Source organism: Nasonia vitripennis, chromosome 1 (assembly GCF_009193385.2).
Source record: "Nasonia vitripennis strain AsymCx chromosome 1, Nvit_psr_1.1, whole genome shotgun sequence".
In the NCBI taxonomy this organism is placed as follows: Eukaryota; Metazoa; Arthropoda; class Insecta; order Hymenoptera; family Pteromalidae; genus Nasonia; species Nasonia vitripennis.
The window spans coordinates 33,015,791-33,029,984 of record NC_045757.1 but is presented as its reverse complement, the minus strand read 5'-3'; the positions used below and the strand labels follow the sequence as shown (position 1 = coordinate 33,029,984).

Genomic DNA, 14,194 nt, shown 5'->3' with positions numbered 1-14,194 from the left:
AAAATCCCAAAACCAACACCTCAACACATTATACTCTCCGCGTGCTGCTCGCGGCGCACGCATGATGAGACAGCTGCGGGCTTATAGCATCAACAACGCATTTAGGAGAAAGAGCCGTCGCTCATCTGCGGTCTCTCGACGAAAAAGAACACAGTCGCGCACACGACCGCACGTATAGCGTATATAGTGTAAGTTGCGCGAGACAAACGCGGGTCTTTATCCGCACTGTGAAATTTTCTCCTATGACACACGTTTGTATTCCATAGTACTCTCGTCGTCGTATCATTGTCACACAGCTCTCTCTCTCTCTTTCTCTCTCGGTTTTCACAATATTACTATACTCTCAAACGAGAGAGAGAGAGAGAGAGAATAAGAGGGCAAAAGCGTTTTTCGGCTCTTATTATACGCACTTCGACATCGTCGCGTCGCGTAGAAATTGGCTCTTTTCTATTTTCTCGCGCGTGTATATACCTGCAAGGCAATATATAATACACTTTGATAGTTGTCGCGGGCGGGTTGCAATAACGCCGTGGGAAGCTATTCTTCCCCCGATGATATCGCGCGCGCTGTACCACTACGCGCTATATATACCTGCGCAGCTCTCTTTTTTTTTTTTTTTTTTTTTTTTACGTAATCGCAATTGCCGCGCTAATGCAACCGGCGACGGCTAATTGCAATCACTGTATACGCCCGTATGCGTATACGTGTATAACATTATTGCTGGAGAATTCGACGCCGCATTAATAAAAGAACGTTCTCGGAAGAAGAGGCATTCCTATATTACAGTATGTAACTTTCTACGCGTTAAAAACGTCCAAACAGAAAAATATTGTGTATAGCCGATGGCGACGTCGTCGTCGTCGAGAAGACAGAAACGAAGCTTAATTAAACGCGGTAGTCGAGACGTTTATGTATAATTCACGTCCGATGCGTCGGCGCGATTTAGGTCGTGCGCGCGTCGATCTCTATAGGATGATCTTGCGGGGAAAGGAAGCGATATATACATCCTGTATAGCCCCAGGGCTCTCCTATATATATACTGCATACCGAATATCCTGCGCGACTCGATTTCGTCACTATACTCTCGTTAATTAATAAATCGAAGCTTTCGCCCCGGCGAACCCATGCATTATACAAAAGTCGATTTAGTGAAAAGCGAATCTCGTATGCGTATAGGTATATTAATAATAAAGAGTTCAGAGGCCGACGATGCAGCATCTCTCGCGCACGAGGCGAGTTGGAGACTGTAATATCTCACTGCGGCGCGCACCTTCGCCGCGCATATGCTACTCTCTTTCTCTCTGCTCTCCTACCTGTGTGTCGGTGTGTGTATGTGTATTCTTTCGAGAGAGCTCTCTTCCCTCGCCGGCCGCTCGCGAGCGCCAGGAGTAAAACTCCCGGACGTTTTCCGAGCTCCTGCAGTCGCGATCGGCTCCTCAGTGCCGCCGAAACTCGGGGGAAGATATATATATACTTTGTATCATAGTCATATCGTTGTGCGACATAGACGAGGCAGAGTCTAGGCTTCTTTTTTTTAAGAGATTATTCGTCAACTACGTCGATTGAATTTTTGAGGAACATTGTTATTGGAGTGACGAGTTCGCCACTATGTGGCGAAGGATACTGCCGTTATCAGCGATTCCGCTGCTGCTGTTGCTGCTGCTGCAACGGGCTAACGCGGAAGCCGGACCTTCTATAATCGGCGGTGAGCTTCCACAGCTGCAGCAGGTGAGTCGTCTCGATTCGTGTATACTTGTTTTTTTTTTTTTTTTTTTTTTTTAATATCACTCGGACGTGTGAGCGAGATCAGCTCTCAGATACACATCGCGCCGACTCTGAGGGGTCAGATGTCGCGCAGCAGCGCTGACTTTCGTGTATCGTAAGGATCGCGCGCGTCAAGGTCCCGGGAAATCCCTATACAACACTTTCCCACGCAGTAAGTATAGGGTCGACTGTATAGGTATATATAAAACGCGCGCGATACGAATCTTGTGAAAAGTCAGCTGGCGCGCGAATTAAGAGGATGAAAAGTGCGGACGCAATAGTAGCTGCGGTGCGCGGGATTGCAGCCGTTGCATCAATCCGCGAGTGGCCCAGTAAAAAAATAATTAACGCTCGTAGTTGGCTCGCGCGAGCCCGGATAATGGCTCACGCAAGAGGAGGCTGCTTCTACTGCTATACTTATGCTCTCTAAAAGCGTAATTCTCCCTCTCGGTGCAGCAGCAGCCGAAAATTCATACCCACGTCTATATATCTCTCATTTATTAGCAGAGAGGAGAACGTGCGATTATTCTCGCAAACTATATAGTTATCTCGAGGCGCGAGTTTTTCCGCTGAAATTAATGCGCTCGTCGATGAGTTTTAGCTGCATTTTTTGTAGCGCAGAGAGAAGTGAAAGTCCGAGGCTCTTTGCGACATCGCTATATATACTCTCGCTCTCGCGATGATCACATTTTGCATTTTATTGCCGATAATAAAATCGAGAACGATCACCTTCGCGGCTCGATCGATTTGCATATAGCTACATTTCGGAATATACCGATCGCTGAAATCGATCCAAGAGTCGTCTCTACAACGACACACGCGAATAGGCCCCTTTCACTGGTTATACACGTATAGCTCCCATAATACGTACTATATACGCGGGCGAGGGAAACGGAAAAAGAGCTGCGACTTCCGCCACATATATCCGCAACTCTCGCTTCCACCACTGTGTATATATATATATATATATATATAGAGCACATCGCCTTTGAAAAAACAGAAAAAGAGAGGAGCTTTTTACCTTCTAAGAAGAGCGCGCTCGGAGAGAGGGCAGAGATCAGGTGAAGGTGAAGGATGTTCCCGCGCATCATCGTAGCACTTTCTCCTCTGTATATCTAAACACTGACCGGCGCGCGTATGGCCGCCGGTTCAAGCCGGTCGATCTCCGACGGATACAGATCTATTCGAACGCTTACAATTCCTTCGTTGTTTTTTTTTTCTCATTCTCTCATCCCGACCTCTATTTCCACGGCACAGCAGCACCGGCGCGCGTGTAGTAAGAGCCCCTGCTCTATGAGCTCCGCGGCCGCGATGACTGCGGAAAAGAAAGTTGATTATACGCGCACGCAATCGTCAGCCTAGACGCTCGCGTATGTGTGTAGTTATATATAGGTAAAAAATAGCGACCGACCGATCATCCGTGCGTGTGTATACCTGCGCTCGAGGAATGCGATTAGGGCTTTATTAAAAAAGTTTGCTTTTTTTCAGGAGAGAGTCAGCTAGTCTAATTGAGAGACGAAAGTGAAATTAAACTCTGACGAAAGAGCGAGCCGGCGCCGGCTGTACGTTATTAGAGCATCGTCAAGTTTTTTCTTTCTCTTCGTCTTTTAATTCTCGATCGAGCCAAGTTCAACGACTCGCGACATCGCTTTACACAAAGCGCGACGCGATTTTTCGTTACACGAGTTTACAGCTTCTGTGGTCGGTTCTGGATAAAAGATGACCGCTGATGGTATACACACGTTTCGACAGGGTTTAGATTGAAAAAGGCCATGTTTCTGATGACTCCCGCGAGGTATTTCCTGGCTTGAGAGACTTGATTAAATTGCTCGCGATATTGAGTTTCTCAATCTCCGCCGAGCGAGTAGAGGAGGTAAATTGCAAACTCACCGGCAGTAATGCAGTGCAGTATAGGCTATTCCAGTGCGTGAACTAATCTCGAATACACGCGCAGCCTCACGGCTCTATGTAATCTTTTTTCTCCTCTTTTTTTTTCACACGAGGCAATAGTGTAACGCGTTAGCGGGGAAAAATTAGAGACGCTCGCTTTCTTTATTATCCTCCAGAGGAGACAAGAGACGAGCGCGGCTTTCGTTTTCATGTAAATAGTAAACGACGTTAAAAACAAAGTAAAATCTTTACAATATTACTGCAAAGTTATGTACTTTCGAGCCGATTGAACGCGAGCGGTCGAGCGCGTCGAAAGAGCGATATAACTCTCCTGCGGGGCACAAAAAAAGCTCGTATAATTTGCTCCGAAGTTACGGATTCACTTTCGTTCCGTTTTCTTCCACCGTCGTGTCCTCTGATATAAAAACGGAGAAATTTTGACAGTAAATAAAGCGATCTCTAAGTCGTACTTAATTCTCATCCTTTCACTATGCGTAAGCGTATATAAGAAACCGGCGCATAAACAGCGCGCGCGCGCGCGCGCGCGAGAGAGAGAAACGATTAAATAAGGAATATCACCTGTTCGCGAGAAGGTTCGAATGAAAGTAAAGTTGCATCCGCAAAACGGTACACGCTGCGCGCGAATTTCGCAACGAGCGAGTGTGTGATATGCTGAAAATCGAAAAGAGAGCTGTAAATCCGTCATGTTTTTTTCGTATACCAGTAACGCGCGAGCGTAGAGACAATAATATAATACGTTTGCCTCGACTCTCTGCCGCGGGATTTACCGCACGAGTGTGTAAGAATTTCTCTTCTCCGCGTGTAATTGACGGTCGATGAACTCCGCGCTGGTAAAGTATACGCTGTATAAATAAACTACTATACCTTTAACCTTTTTGTTTCTGCTCTCCTCGGCTCTTATTTACGGATGTGTTTTCCATCGGATTCAAGAGTATAGTGGAATCGCTGCTCTCTTTCATTTTTTCATCGCGCGACTTTCCAATTCATTTTTGCAACGGTAGAGGAGTAATAACGGCGATTATACTCTCGGTGTCGATCTAATCCAGTGCATGAAAAAGCCGAGCAGTCGGTGTTTTATCGTTGACAGAGAGGAATTAAATGAAGCATTAAGAGACGCTTGCGCAACTCGGCTATCTACATCCGATAATCCACACAATCATCTCTCGGTCTTCCGGCACGTTGACATCTCGATGACAATCGATCGAAGACGGGGAGAAAAAAAAAGAGAAAGAGAATTAATGTTCCGCGCAATCGATCATTGCATAAAGCGACTGTTGAAGAAACGGTTACAAGAGCTCTCGTATTATGATTTAATTGAATCGACGTCGTAGACTCGAGGTTTCGCGAACGATTATACCTTCCCTTTCAGCTTCCTCTTTCGACACGCCGAAGCGAATAGTACCTACGCGCCTTATGAGAATTCTCAGCTCGTTCTTTATACTCTCCTATCCGCATAGCTGCTATTGTTATAGTGTCGTATCACAGCGTCGCTGCAGATGTGTTGTTGCCGCGACTGCGGATACGCGCCTCATGCGAACAAAAACTTTCTAGCGTGTGAGCTCTACTTTTGCTCTCGCTGCTCGTAGCTTGTTATTATTATGTGTCTTAGAAGCGTTAGTAGTGCAGGCCGAAAAATATTTAGTCGATGCCTCGATGCCTCGATGCCGAGATTTAAGGCGAGCGATGAAGGATGTGTACGAGACTTCCTGGTTACACGTAAGCTGTGTGCACACGCGGTTAACGCTACATCGCTTTCTCCTGCGTGATGCCGCGTGGTATTTCACTTGTAACTACGTGTTTATCGCCTTGCTAATGCGCTTTCAGTTCCAAACCCGCTCGCCGCTGGACCTGCGTCCCAGGCTCTCGGCGTCCCAGCAGACCCAGATTCTCAGCGATGTTCAACAGCACCAGCAGTTCAGCTTCCCGTCGTCCGAGGGATCGATACCGACCACCAACAGTCCCTTCTCGTCCCTCGCTCGCTACAAAGTCGACCGCAAGAAGCAGAACCAGCAGCTTCAGCAGAGGATCCAGCAGTTCCCCGTGAACAACTTCAACCAGCCGGCTCCGCAGCTGCTGAACATCCCCAACGATTTCTTCGGTGCCGATCATCAGCAGCCCAGCCAACAGCTTCAGGACTACTACGAGAAGCAGCGGCAGTTGGAGATCCTCCAGAGACAGAGGGAACAGCTGCTTCTGGAGCAGCAGGAGCTTCGACGTCAGCAGGAGCTCCTGAGACTCCAGCAACAACAGCTCAGGTCGACGATCTTACCGCCCGTCACGACGACTACTACCATCCCTACGACCACGGCGTCGTCGATTCTGCTCTCCTCGCCGACGGCTAGACGGATCACACCCTCGGAGAACGACATCTTCCTCAGGGCGATTGCCACCCACCAGAAGAAGTTCACCACCACCCAGAAGCCGCCCACGACTAAAGCTCGCCAGGAGCGAGTCCAGGGCCAGAACGACCAGCCGGCCATCCCCAAGGACCTGCTCTCCCTCATCCAGGCCCAGCAGAACCAGGCCGGAAAGTCCAAGCCGCAGATAAAGTTCATCTACCAAACGGAGAAACCCCCGACGTCCTCGAGCAAAGCCTCCGCCGGTGGCTCGTCCGACAGAGACCTGCTGCTGAAGCAGCTGAAACTGGCCCTGGCTCAGTCGGGCCTCGACGACAAGGAGAGGAACGTCACCACCCGGGACATCGTTCTGCCCAACGGCAAGAAGCTCCAGGTCATCCACGCGCCCAATGGACTGCCTTCCAACTCGGCTGCTACGACCACTACCATCAAGCCACCCAAGGCCATTTTCGAGGAGCTCACCAAGGGAGTCGTGCCTCCCGGCGCGGATTTCGAAGTCCTGAGGCAGAGCAACGACGGCAAGCTCGAGGATCTCGGCAAGAACGGACTTCAGAACCAGCCGGCTAAAAAGGTCACCTTCGTCGTCCTCGAGGAGCAGGCCGATGGCAGTTACAAGGTTTGTTCGAAGATGAGATAAACGTCATCAGGGAATTAATATTGCTCTGGATAACCCCACACATAACGCACTCCCTTTCGCAGGTCCAAGGCGTAAAGGGCAACGCGGAGAAGGACTCCGGCACCGACGTCGACTCCATCGTCGAGCGCATCAAGAAGGGCGAGCTCAAGCTCCCGCCCAGCAGCAAGCACCCGACTACCTCCACCAGCGCACCGGTACGAACCCAATCCGCCGATTCCTCGGACATCTCGCCCAACACCCTTCCAACCACCTTCAGACCAACCGTCCCGACGACTCGAAGCAGTCCCCAGGTGTCGATCTCGCCCAACTCCGTATCGTCCACCGACAAGTACGTCACCTCTGCCTCCTCGATCTCGGGCCACGTCCTCAACTCCGTCAGCAGCACCACCTCCAAGCCCCCAGCCGTCAGTCACGTGACCGTCAAGTACCCGAGCTCCTCGACCACAGGCTTCGACAGCAACGAGATCCGTCTCTCCAGCACTACCCCAGCCTCGAGCTTCAGCCACTCCAACAGCTTCGTCGACTTCAAATCCAGCTTCCCACCGACCAGCAAGAAGCCCACATCGACCGGTCAGAACTACGCCGTAAACCGCGAGAGCCTGTCCAATCTGCTCAGGAGAGAGGGACTCTTTGCCATGGCCAAGTATCTCCGGCAGTCGGGACTGGACAATGTGCTCAACGAGACCGGTAATTTTTCCGTATAATTTAGCGATCGGTTCTCAACAGCGTGTCGAAAATTCGAGTCTCGCCCGCGAGCGGCGCTATATTACGACAGTAGACGAGAGTGAGAGGCGACGTAATTCCGAGGGAATAATTCGCCTTCGCCTGTGTGTACCGATTATCGCATTGTTATAGGCGGAGAGAAACGATTAGGCTCTCGCGCGCGGCTTAATTACGTCCGCTCTCATGCGGCTCTCTCGTTAGAGTCGCTATTTCAAATGATAATCAGCCTTGTATCGCGCGTGTCTGCAATAACAAATACCGCATCGTTGTCGTTCATAGGTCCATATACGATATTCGTACCGACCGACAAGGCTTTCCGAACGCTGCTGGTGCAACTCGGCGGCCCCGAAAAGGCCGAGCAGAAATTCAAAGACAATCCGAGACTCCTCAGCGGGGTAAGTTTATATACTTTTGTTTTCTGCTTCGATTTTACGACGCTGAATTAAACCACGTGTCGTCACCCCGAAGCTCCTGCTGCATCACGTCGTGCCGGGAGCTTTCAAGATCGAAAGCCTGCAGGACGAGATGACCGGCGTGAGTCTCGCGGGTACCCAGCTGCGCGTCAACGTCTACTCGATGCACGACCACGAGTGGAACGACATCAAGGTACTGCATTATTACGGCTTTTTCTATAAAATTGTACTCGTAGCAACGTGAAAAGTAAACTAAATCCAAAACTAGGTAACGACCGTCAACGGCGCGCGAGTAGCCCCGAACAAGCGCGACGTCGAGATCCCCCAGGGTCTGGCCCACGCGATAGACCGAGTGATGTTCCCGCTACCGGTCGGCGACCTGGTGCAAACCCTGCAAGCCGATCGCGAGCGGAGGTTCTCCACTTTCCTCAAGCTCCTCCACGCTTCCGGCCTCGAGGACATGCTGTCGGGTGAGTAGAAGATAAGAAAACATTATAAAAACCGTAAAAACTCTCCGTTAACGCATATAATTGTCCTGTGTCGCAGGCACGAAGACCTTTACCGTGTTCGCGCCGACGGACGCGGCTTTCGTCGAGGCGGCAACAAAGAACGGAGGCACGCCGATCTGGCAGGAGTCCGACGGTCCCGAGGCCGCTAAGGAAATAGTCCTGAGGCACGTCATTCCCACGACTCTTTACACCGCCGGCATGAGGTATTACCACCAGAAGGAAACGCTCAGGCAGCAAGTGCCCCTTCAAATACAGAAGACTGGAGGTCGGTTCGCTTATTTGTTTATTTATCTACCGTTATAAATTATCGTTGCGCGTATATCGAAAAGAAAATTCGAAAATTTTCACACTCGCTATCCTGGGATCTATCGTATGGTTGTACACACGTGAGAGAGAGGGGGGGGGGGAGGTGCAGGAACGAGGTCGGTGAATGTCGAGCGCGCGATCTGCTATAAGCATGGAGAACACTGCGCAGTGCGATGGGAACGCTGCCAGGCTCGTTCGGCGCTTTCCTATTATCTTATACACGAGAGAGCCCCGGTCACTTGTATTTATTATAGCGGCTTGGAACTGCGCGCCGCTTACGAAACTTGCGCGCACGCGAAGATCGCCAATATAAGTACGTTCTTTTCTTTTGGTCTTCGGCTTTCCTAAGGGTTTGGAGAAAGAGTATAGTTGTTCTGATAGTTCTTTGTTTTAAAATATTCTGCCCAGAAACAGGGTCTGAATGTGCGCCCACATTATACTGAAATCGGATAGTGAGATTGTCGGATCGTTTCGCGAACGTTCGCGTGTAATTTTTGAAAATATCTCATCGGATAGATTCCGCAATTTCGTAGTTCATTCAGCTGTAAATTGCTGTATCGTGTTTTCTATTTCAGCTATGGTAAGAAAACTCGATACAGCAATTTATATTTTTTATTTTATATTTTACCATCTCGCAACGTATCGCCGCAGTCGACTATGTATATATAGCATAAAGAAAAGTCCGCCAGTTTCGTCAAATGGAACTAACAATCCAACCTACTTACTCAGTGGGCTCTCTGTTTTTATACTGTTGCACCTCATAAATATGTAGTCTTCGTCCATGCGATAATATCTGCACAAAAGAGGATGTACGCACCGAGCTCTCTCTCTCTCCGAACAGACTTTTCTCAACATACATACGATTATTTTCGAAAGAAAATCGCATCAATTTCTCTCACATTTTATTCAACTCGATATTTTCGTAGGACGCATTCGGGTCAACGAGGGACACATAATCACGTACAACGTGCCAGCGACAAACGGAGTTTTGCACGCAGTCGACGCAGTAATGTGACAGTCTACTTAGTCCGCGCTTCTCTTTCGTAATAACAAAAACTCATACATTCTACAAGAAAAAACAGGAAAAAAAAAACAGCGAACGTGGAAAAGCCCCACACGAGGTTTTCGGATGTTCGCGAAAACCGCTTGCCCTGCGGCTGTACCTGATACACGAGGAAAAAAAACCTGACGAAGAAGGATGAACATTGCAACGATTAACGGCACTTATACATACGATTGGATATTATATTATTATTATGTTATACGTATAGGTATGTAAGAAAGACTGGAAATTGAATTAGGAAATGTGAAATGCCATAAAAGTTCCGACGTAGAAAGAGGAAGAAAACATACACACACGCGTCGATCTTGCTTCATCTGCCGGTTTAATATTTAAGACTAATTTTCGTTTCCTCTATACTAATTTATATACTTTACACTAAAAAATCATTACACACACCAACATACGAAGCATTTTTACACGTGCAAGCACTTTTCACACGCAAACACTACTTAGTTTTACGAAAAAGTATGTATTATTTTATAAATAAATGTACAGAATTTTTTACTATTCTCTTTTATTTTTGCCTATATACGTAATGTCCCACCATCACTTAAAATAATAAAGCAACCAAAAACGTTAGGGTCTAATGGAATTATCGATGGGACGTCGCGTCTTTACAGATATATGTATTATACATTTTTATCGAATCTCCTTTAAAATAAGTTGATAACTTTATGCTAACGCGATATGGTGAAAATCAATTATTTACAGAACTCACGTGAATGGTAGAACGATAACTCAGTAGTTGGTTTTATATTTCTTAATCTCGACCATGATATGATGAATATTGGTCAGTTGTGGACGAACGTTGGCCGGCAGAATTTTGTGAAATCTGTGATAATACTGAACAAGCTGAGTCATGGCTCGCTGAACAAGCGACGTTCCCAACAGAAGACTGGGGAACGACCTGACCACGTCTCGATTAATCTCTTCTAAAGCTCGTTTCCAGTTGTTCGTAAACGACTGCACCAGAGCCAAAGCTTTGCCCTCCTGTCTCTTCAAATCCTCCATCTGACCTTTCTCCAACAAAACTTCCGATTCTTTCACCAATTGGATAATTCCACCGAAATGCGGACTCAAAATTTCTTCGACGTACTCTGCAGATCTGGCGTTTAATTGCTCTTTGAAGCTTTCGGCTTCTTTAGAGTTATCTCTCGTTCTCTCCTGTAAATAATCAAATTCAATAACGACTCGCTTTTACACCGTCGTAAAACAGTTATATTGATTTGAGCATTACCATAAGTACACCGAGCACTAAGTCGTAATTGTTGATGAGAAATACAAGTTGATGAGTTCTTTGAGGAAATACCGCAGCCATTCTGAGTAAAAAGCATTGGACGGCTTCTCTCAATTCCGCTAAAAGCTGCGTAGCACCTTCGCATGGGAAACCCTCGGATACGCCAATCATAGCAGCGCTGAATTCCGCGTATCTTCTAGTTATCTGCAGTTCGAAAGTATCGTTAATGTCGAGCAAAAAAAATCATGCATGCAGGATTTTCCGCTATAATTGACATTGTCGATTTACTTACATAATGAGGACTCGTTTCTCTGGAGAATTTCATCGGATCGCAATCTTTGATGCTTTGAATATTCAAGCGGAATACATATTCAAATCTAATGCAAAAGTAAAAATTCGTTAATTCAAAGGTCATTTTATAGTCGTGAAAAAAAGTTTATAGTCTATGTAGTCAGTACCTTGGCCAAATCACCGAGGTCATGTTGTCCCAGTACTTGTCAAGCGCCGGCACTGCCCTTTTGTGGCACATCAACTGGTACCTCATAACGAGATGCAGACACAAAAATAAGGCTATTGCGTCGTAAGAGTCGTCGACGAACGATTGCAAGTTTTTCAGTAGTAAGCTTATAGTTTTGCCCATTACCTGTTGAGTCACATTATTTAGATAATGAAGTTCATTTCAATAACGCCCAAGCGAGATTAATCGATTCATACTCACTTGGTTAAAAATATCTAAGGCCTGGGCGCCCCGGACTTTGAAAAATTCCGTAAGAAATAGGTATTCGCGGCAACCGTTATCAACTAATGCATACTGCTCACTTCTAAAGAGAGCTTCATAGTGATACTAAAATAATCACAATACATAATATTAAAATTAAAATATAAAAATTACACAATTCAAATTGATGTTAATTTATCTGAAATTTATTGCTCACTTTTGTTTTTGAAGCTGTATGCGGAACTATTATCGGCGATTCCAATTGAGAAGATAAAACTTCCCCTCTAGCACCAATGGAAAATACTGTCCCTCTATGTTTTAAATGTGATTTATGAAACAGTCCTCGACTTGCGGTATCTTCAACTCCCATTAAATCGTCTTTTGACGGGCTCTCATCGAACTAAGTACGATTGACATACATTACTTCACATGTTTGTTTATAGAATGGAAATTTTCTCGCTTTAAAAAATTACTAAAATCGCGCAAATTCGAAACGCGTGATCGGCTATCGAATTATCCATTAAAAAATTGTAAAAGCATACCTGCAGCTTTTTGAGTCTTGAGCAGTACGATTTGAAGTAGGAATAATAAATTTTGCTCATCGTGTCGATGTACTCTCCGCAAATTTCCTCGGCTATGTTCCTTTCGTTAGAAAGAATGAATTCGAAAAATAACTTGTATTTCAGCATGTTGTTTTGGGGCACTTGGAAATTAGTCATTGGCTTTCTAAATTTGTATATCTGTTCCAAGAGATAAGTGCGTATTTTGGTCATCGCCTTGATTTTCAACTTTTCCAAAATGTCTTTCACGTCGTTACAGGATTTCGCGTCTTTGAAACTCTGCTCCTTTACAAAGTTGATTTTATAATTGAGCGTCTCGAGATTCGTCACGAATTCTTTTTCGGTTACAGGACTATCCATGATTCCTCTGAAAGTCAGTCAACGTCACGATTACACTCGGACGTTTAATTTACAATAACAACAAGGATCACATATTCGAAAATTTATATTACGCTATGAGACTCTCCGAGACCGTCATATCCTCGATGAATTGATTCAGAGGTCCTCTAATGACTTGTCTGTTTGTTAATTGTTGACTCATGGTAATGGACTTTCGTTGAAGATAAAGAATTTCTTCGCTTATACTGCCCAAGTCTGACTGGAAGCCCAGCAGCATGGATTCCATTTGCTGCAAAATTAAATTCTTTATGGTCGCAATCCACGCGCGTATATGTCGAGTTTTACGATTGTAGTGAAAATTGCGGTACTTTGTCGAAATAACGGTTTAGAAGCACTTATACAATACAGTTTTATTTCATATCCCATATTAAGTTGCTGTATCGTAAGTAATTTTCTCGAAACTTATGGCACGCGCGCACATGCATACCAACGCGGATGTGCGTACGTGTGTGCGCGCGAAATTGTGTAATCTCAAACTTTGTACAATTACCTCGATTTGTACAGTTTTCGTGAATCGTTGCATTAATTTGCGCTTTAAATTAATCGTATTATTATATGAATAATATTTTGGAACAATTTTGATACATTTGAAACATTCGAAGACTATGGTTTTTGTAATTTTTATTAATTTAGAAACGATTATTTGGATATTGTTAGTTTTCTAGTAAGAATAAGAAATGCTGTATAGCTAACCGAGCCTGATAAATCAGTTTATAATCTATAAAGACTGTTTTGGAGTAACTTTACTAAATTGGAACATAAGTATTTAAAAATCAAAAATTTTATTCACGAATGACAAACCACAGTTGAACTAATGCTAATACGAACTAATCGACTGGCAGCGTTTTTTAGTTGCATATGTGTCAACATAAACTAACCTCTAAAATGTTGTCGCAGGCAGCGATTTGGTTGTGCAAACTGGCAATGTTTTCACTTTCTTTGATGTAATCCTGAATAGACTTGTTCTCGACTTCTTGCAATTCCTTTTCGATTTGCGTGGAATACTGTCGAAGATCAGTGCCAGTCTTCAATACTTCTTGAACCAGATCATCTTCCAAATCTTGAGGCAATTGAGCCTCCTCGTCGAGGATATCGCTGTCGCCCAACATTGTCGGAGCTGTTTTATTTGAAATGTAGTTAGGTATTCGATTCAAACACGAGAAACGATCAGAAGCCACATCACAGGTGGCTTAAAAACAAAAATTCGAGATGTTTTTGCACTGCACTGTTCACTGATTTACTCGCTGGAAGAAGACATAACCACTTTAATCGACTTTGTTTTTAGTGAGGTAAGGTTAGTACCTACATCTCAGGTAAATTTCTGAATTACCCACCGAGCCTCGATAAAATCCGCGAGGATTTGAATTCGTACAGTGATTAATTGTGAACGTCGACGTCGCAGGGGTTTAAAATTTTATACTCGTACAAATATCTTACTGTTCATGGTTTTTTCAAATTTCATATCAGCACGTAACTGTGCGCCAAACTGACCATCACACATATAATCTAGATATAGCCTAAACATAAATTTTAAAAAACTGTACAATTGCATGAAAATTACCTCACACATGCCATAGCCAATCAGTATGTATGTATG

At 45.4% G+C, this 14,194-nt stretch overlaps 2 protein-coding genes across 2 annotated transcripts; one reads left to right on the top strand and one right to left on the bottom strand.

Annotated features, from left to right (window-relative positions):
- The first annotated feature begins 1,413 nt into the window (after positions 1-1,413).
- Positions 1,414-10,187, top strand: LOC100121096. Its single transcript, XM_008217003.4, has 8 exons — positions 1,414-1,728; positions 5,500-6,648; positions 6,732-7,356; positions 7,672-7,787; positions 7,861-7,998; positions 8,074-8,275; positions 8,352-8,579; positions 9,547-10,187. The coding sequence occupies exons 1-8, from the start codon at positions 1,609-1,611 to the stop codon at positions 9,633-9,635; spliced, it is 2,667 nt and encodes an 888-aa protein (XP_008215225.1). The 5' UTR covers positions 1,414-1,608; the 3' UTR covers positions 9,636-10,187.
- LOC100121071 (vacuolar protein sorting-associated protein 52 homolog) lies at positions 10,181-13,878 on the bottom strand. The gene is made up of 9 exons (XM_016990309.3): positions 13,476-13,878; positions 12,651-12,826; positions 12,181-12,565; positions 11,856-12,038; positions 11,639-11,764; positions 11,379-11,563; positions 11,213-11,297; positions 10,921-11,124; positions 10,181-10,847 (listed from the first exon to the last, which is right to left on the bottom strand). Exons 1-9 carry the CDS (start codon positions 13,704-13,706, stop codon positions 10,422-10,424), a joined length of 2,001 nt encoding a protein of 666 aa, XP_016845798.1. The 5' UTR covers positions 13,707-13,878; the 3' UTR covers positions 10,181-10,421.
- Positions 13,879-14,194: the final 316 nt, after the last annotated feature.

Excerpts from the sequence above, each read along its gene's own strand:
- LOC100121096 (XM_008217003.4), top strand. The coding sequence starts at position 1,609 with ATGTGGCGAAGGATACTGCCGTTATCAGCGATTCCGCTGCTGCTGTTG. Across the intron at positions 7,999-8,073 it reads ACGAGTGGAACGACATCAAG|GTAACGACCGTCAACGGCGC; the intron begins GTACTGCATTAT and ends ATCCAAAACTAG. Across the intron at positions 8,580-9,546 it reads TCAAATACAGAAGACTGGAG|GACGCATTCGGGTCAACGAG; the intron begins GTCGGTTCGCTT and ends ATATTTTCGTAG.
- LOC100121071 (XM_016990309.3), bottom strand. The coding sequence starts at position 13,706 with ATGTTGGGCGACAGCGATATCCTCGACGAGGAGGCTCAATTGCCTCAA. Across the intron at positions 11,765-11,855 it reads ATACAGCTTCAAAAACAAAA|TATCACTATGAAGCTCTCTT; the intron begins GTGAGCAATAAA and ends TGATTATTTTAG. Across the intron at positions 11,564-11,638 it reads CCTTAGATATTTTTAACCAA|GTAATGGGCAAAACTATAAG; the intron begins GTGAGTATGAAT and ends GTGACTCAACAG.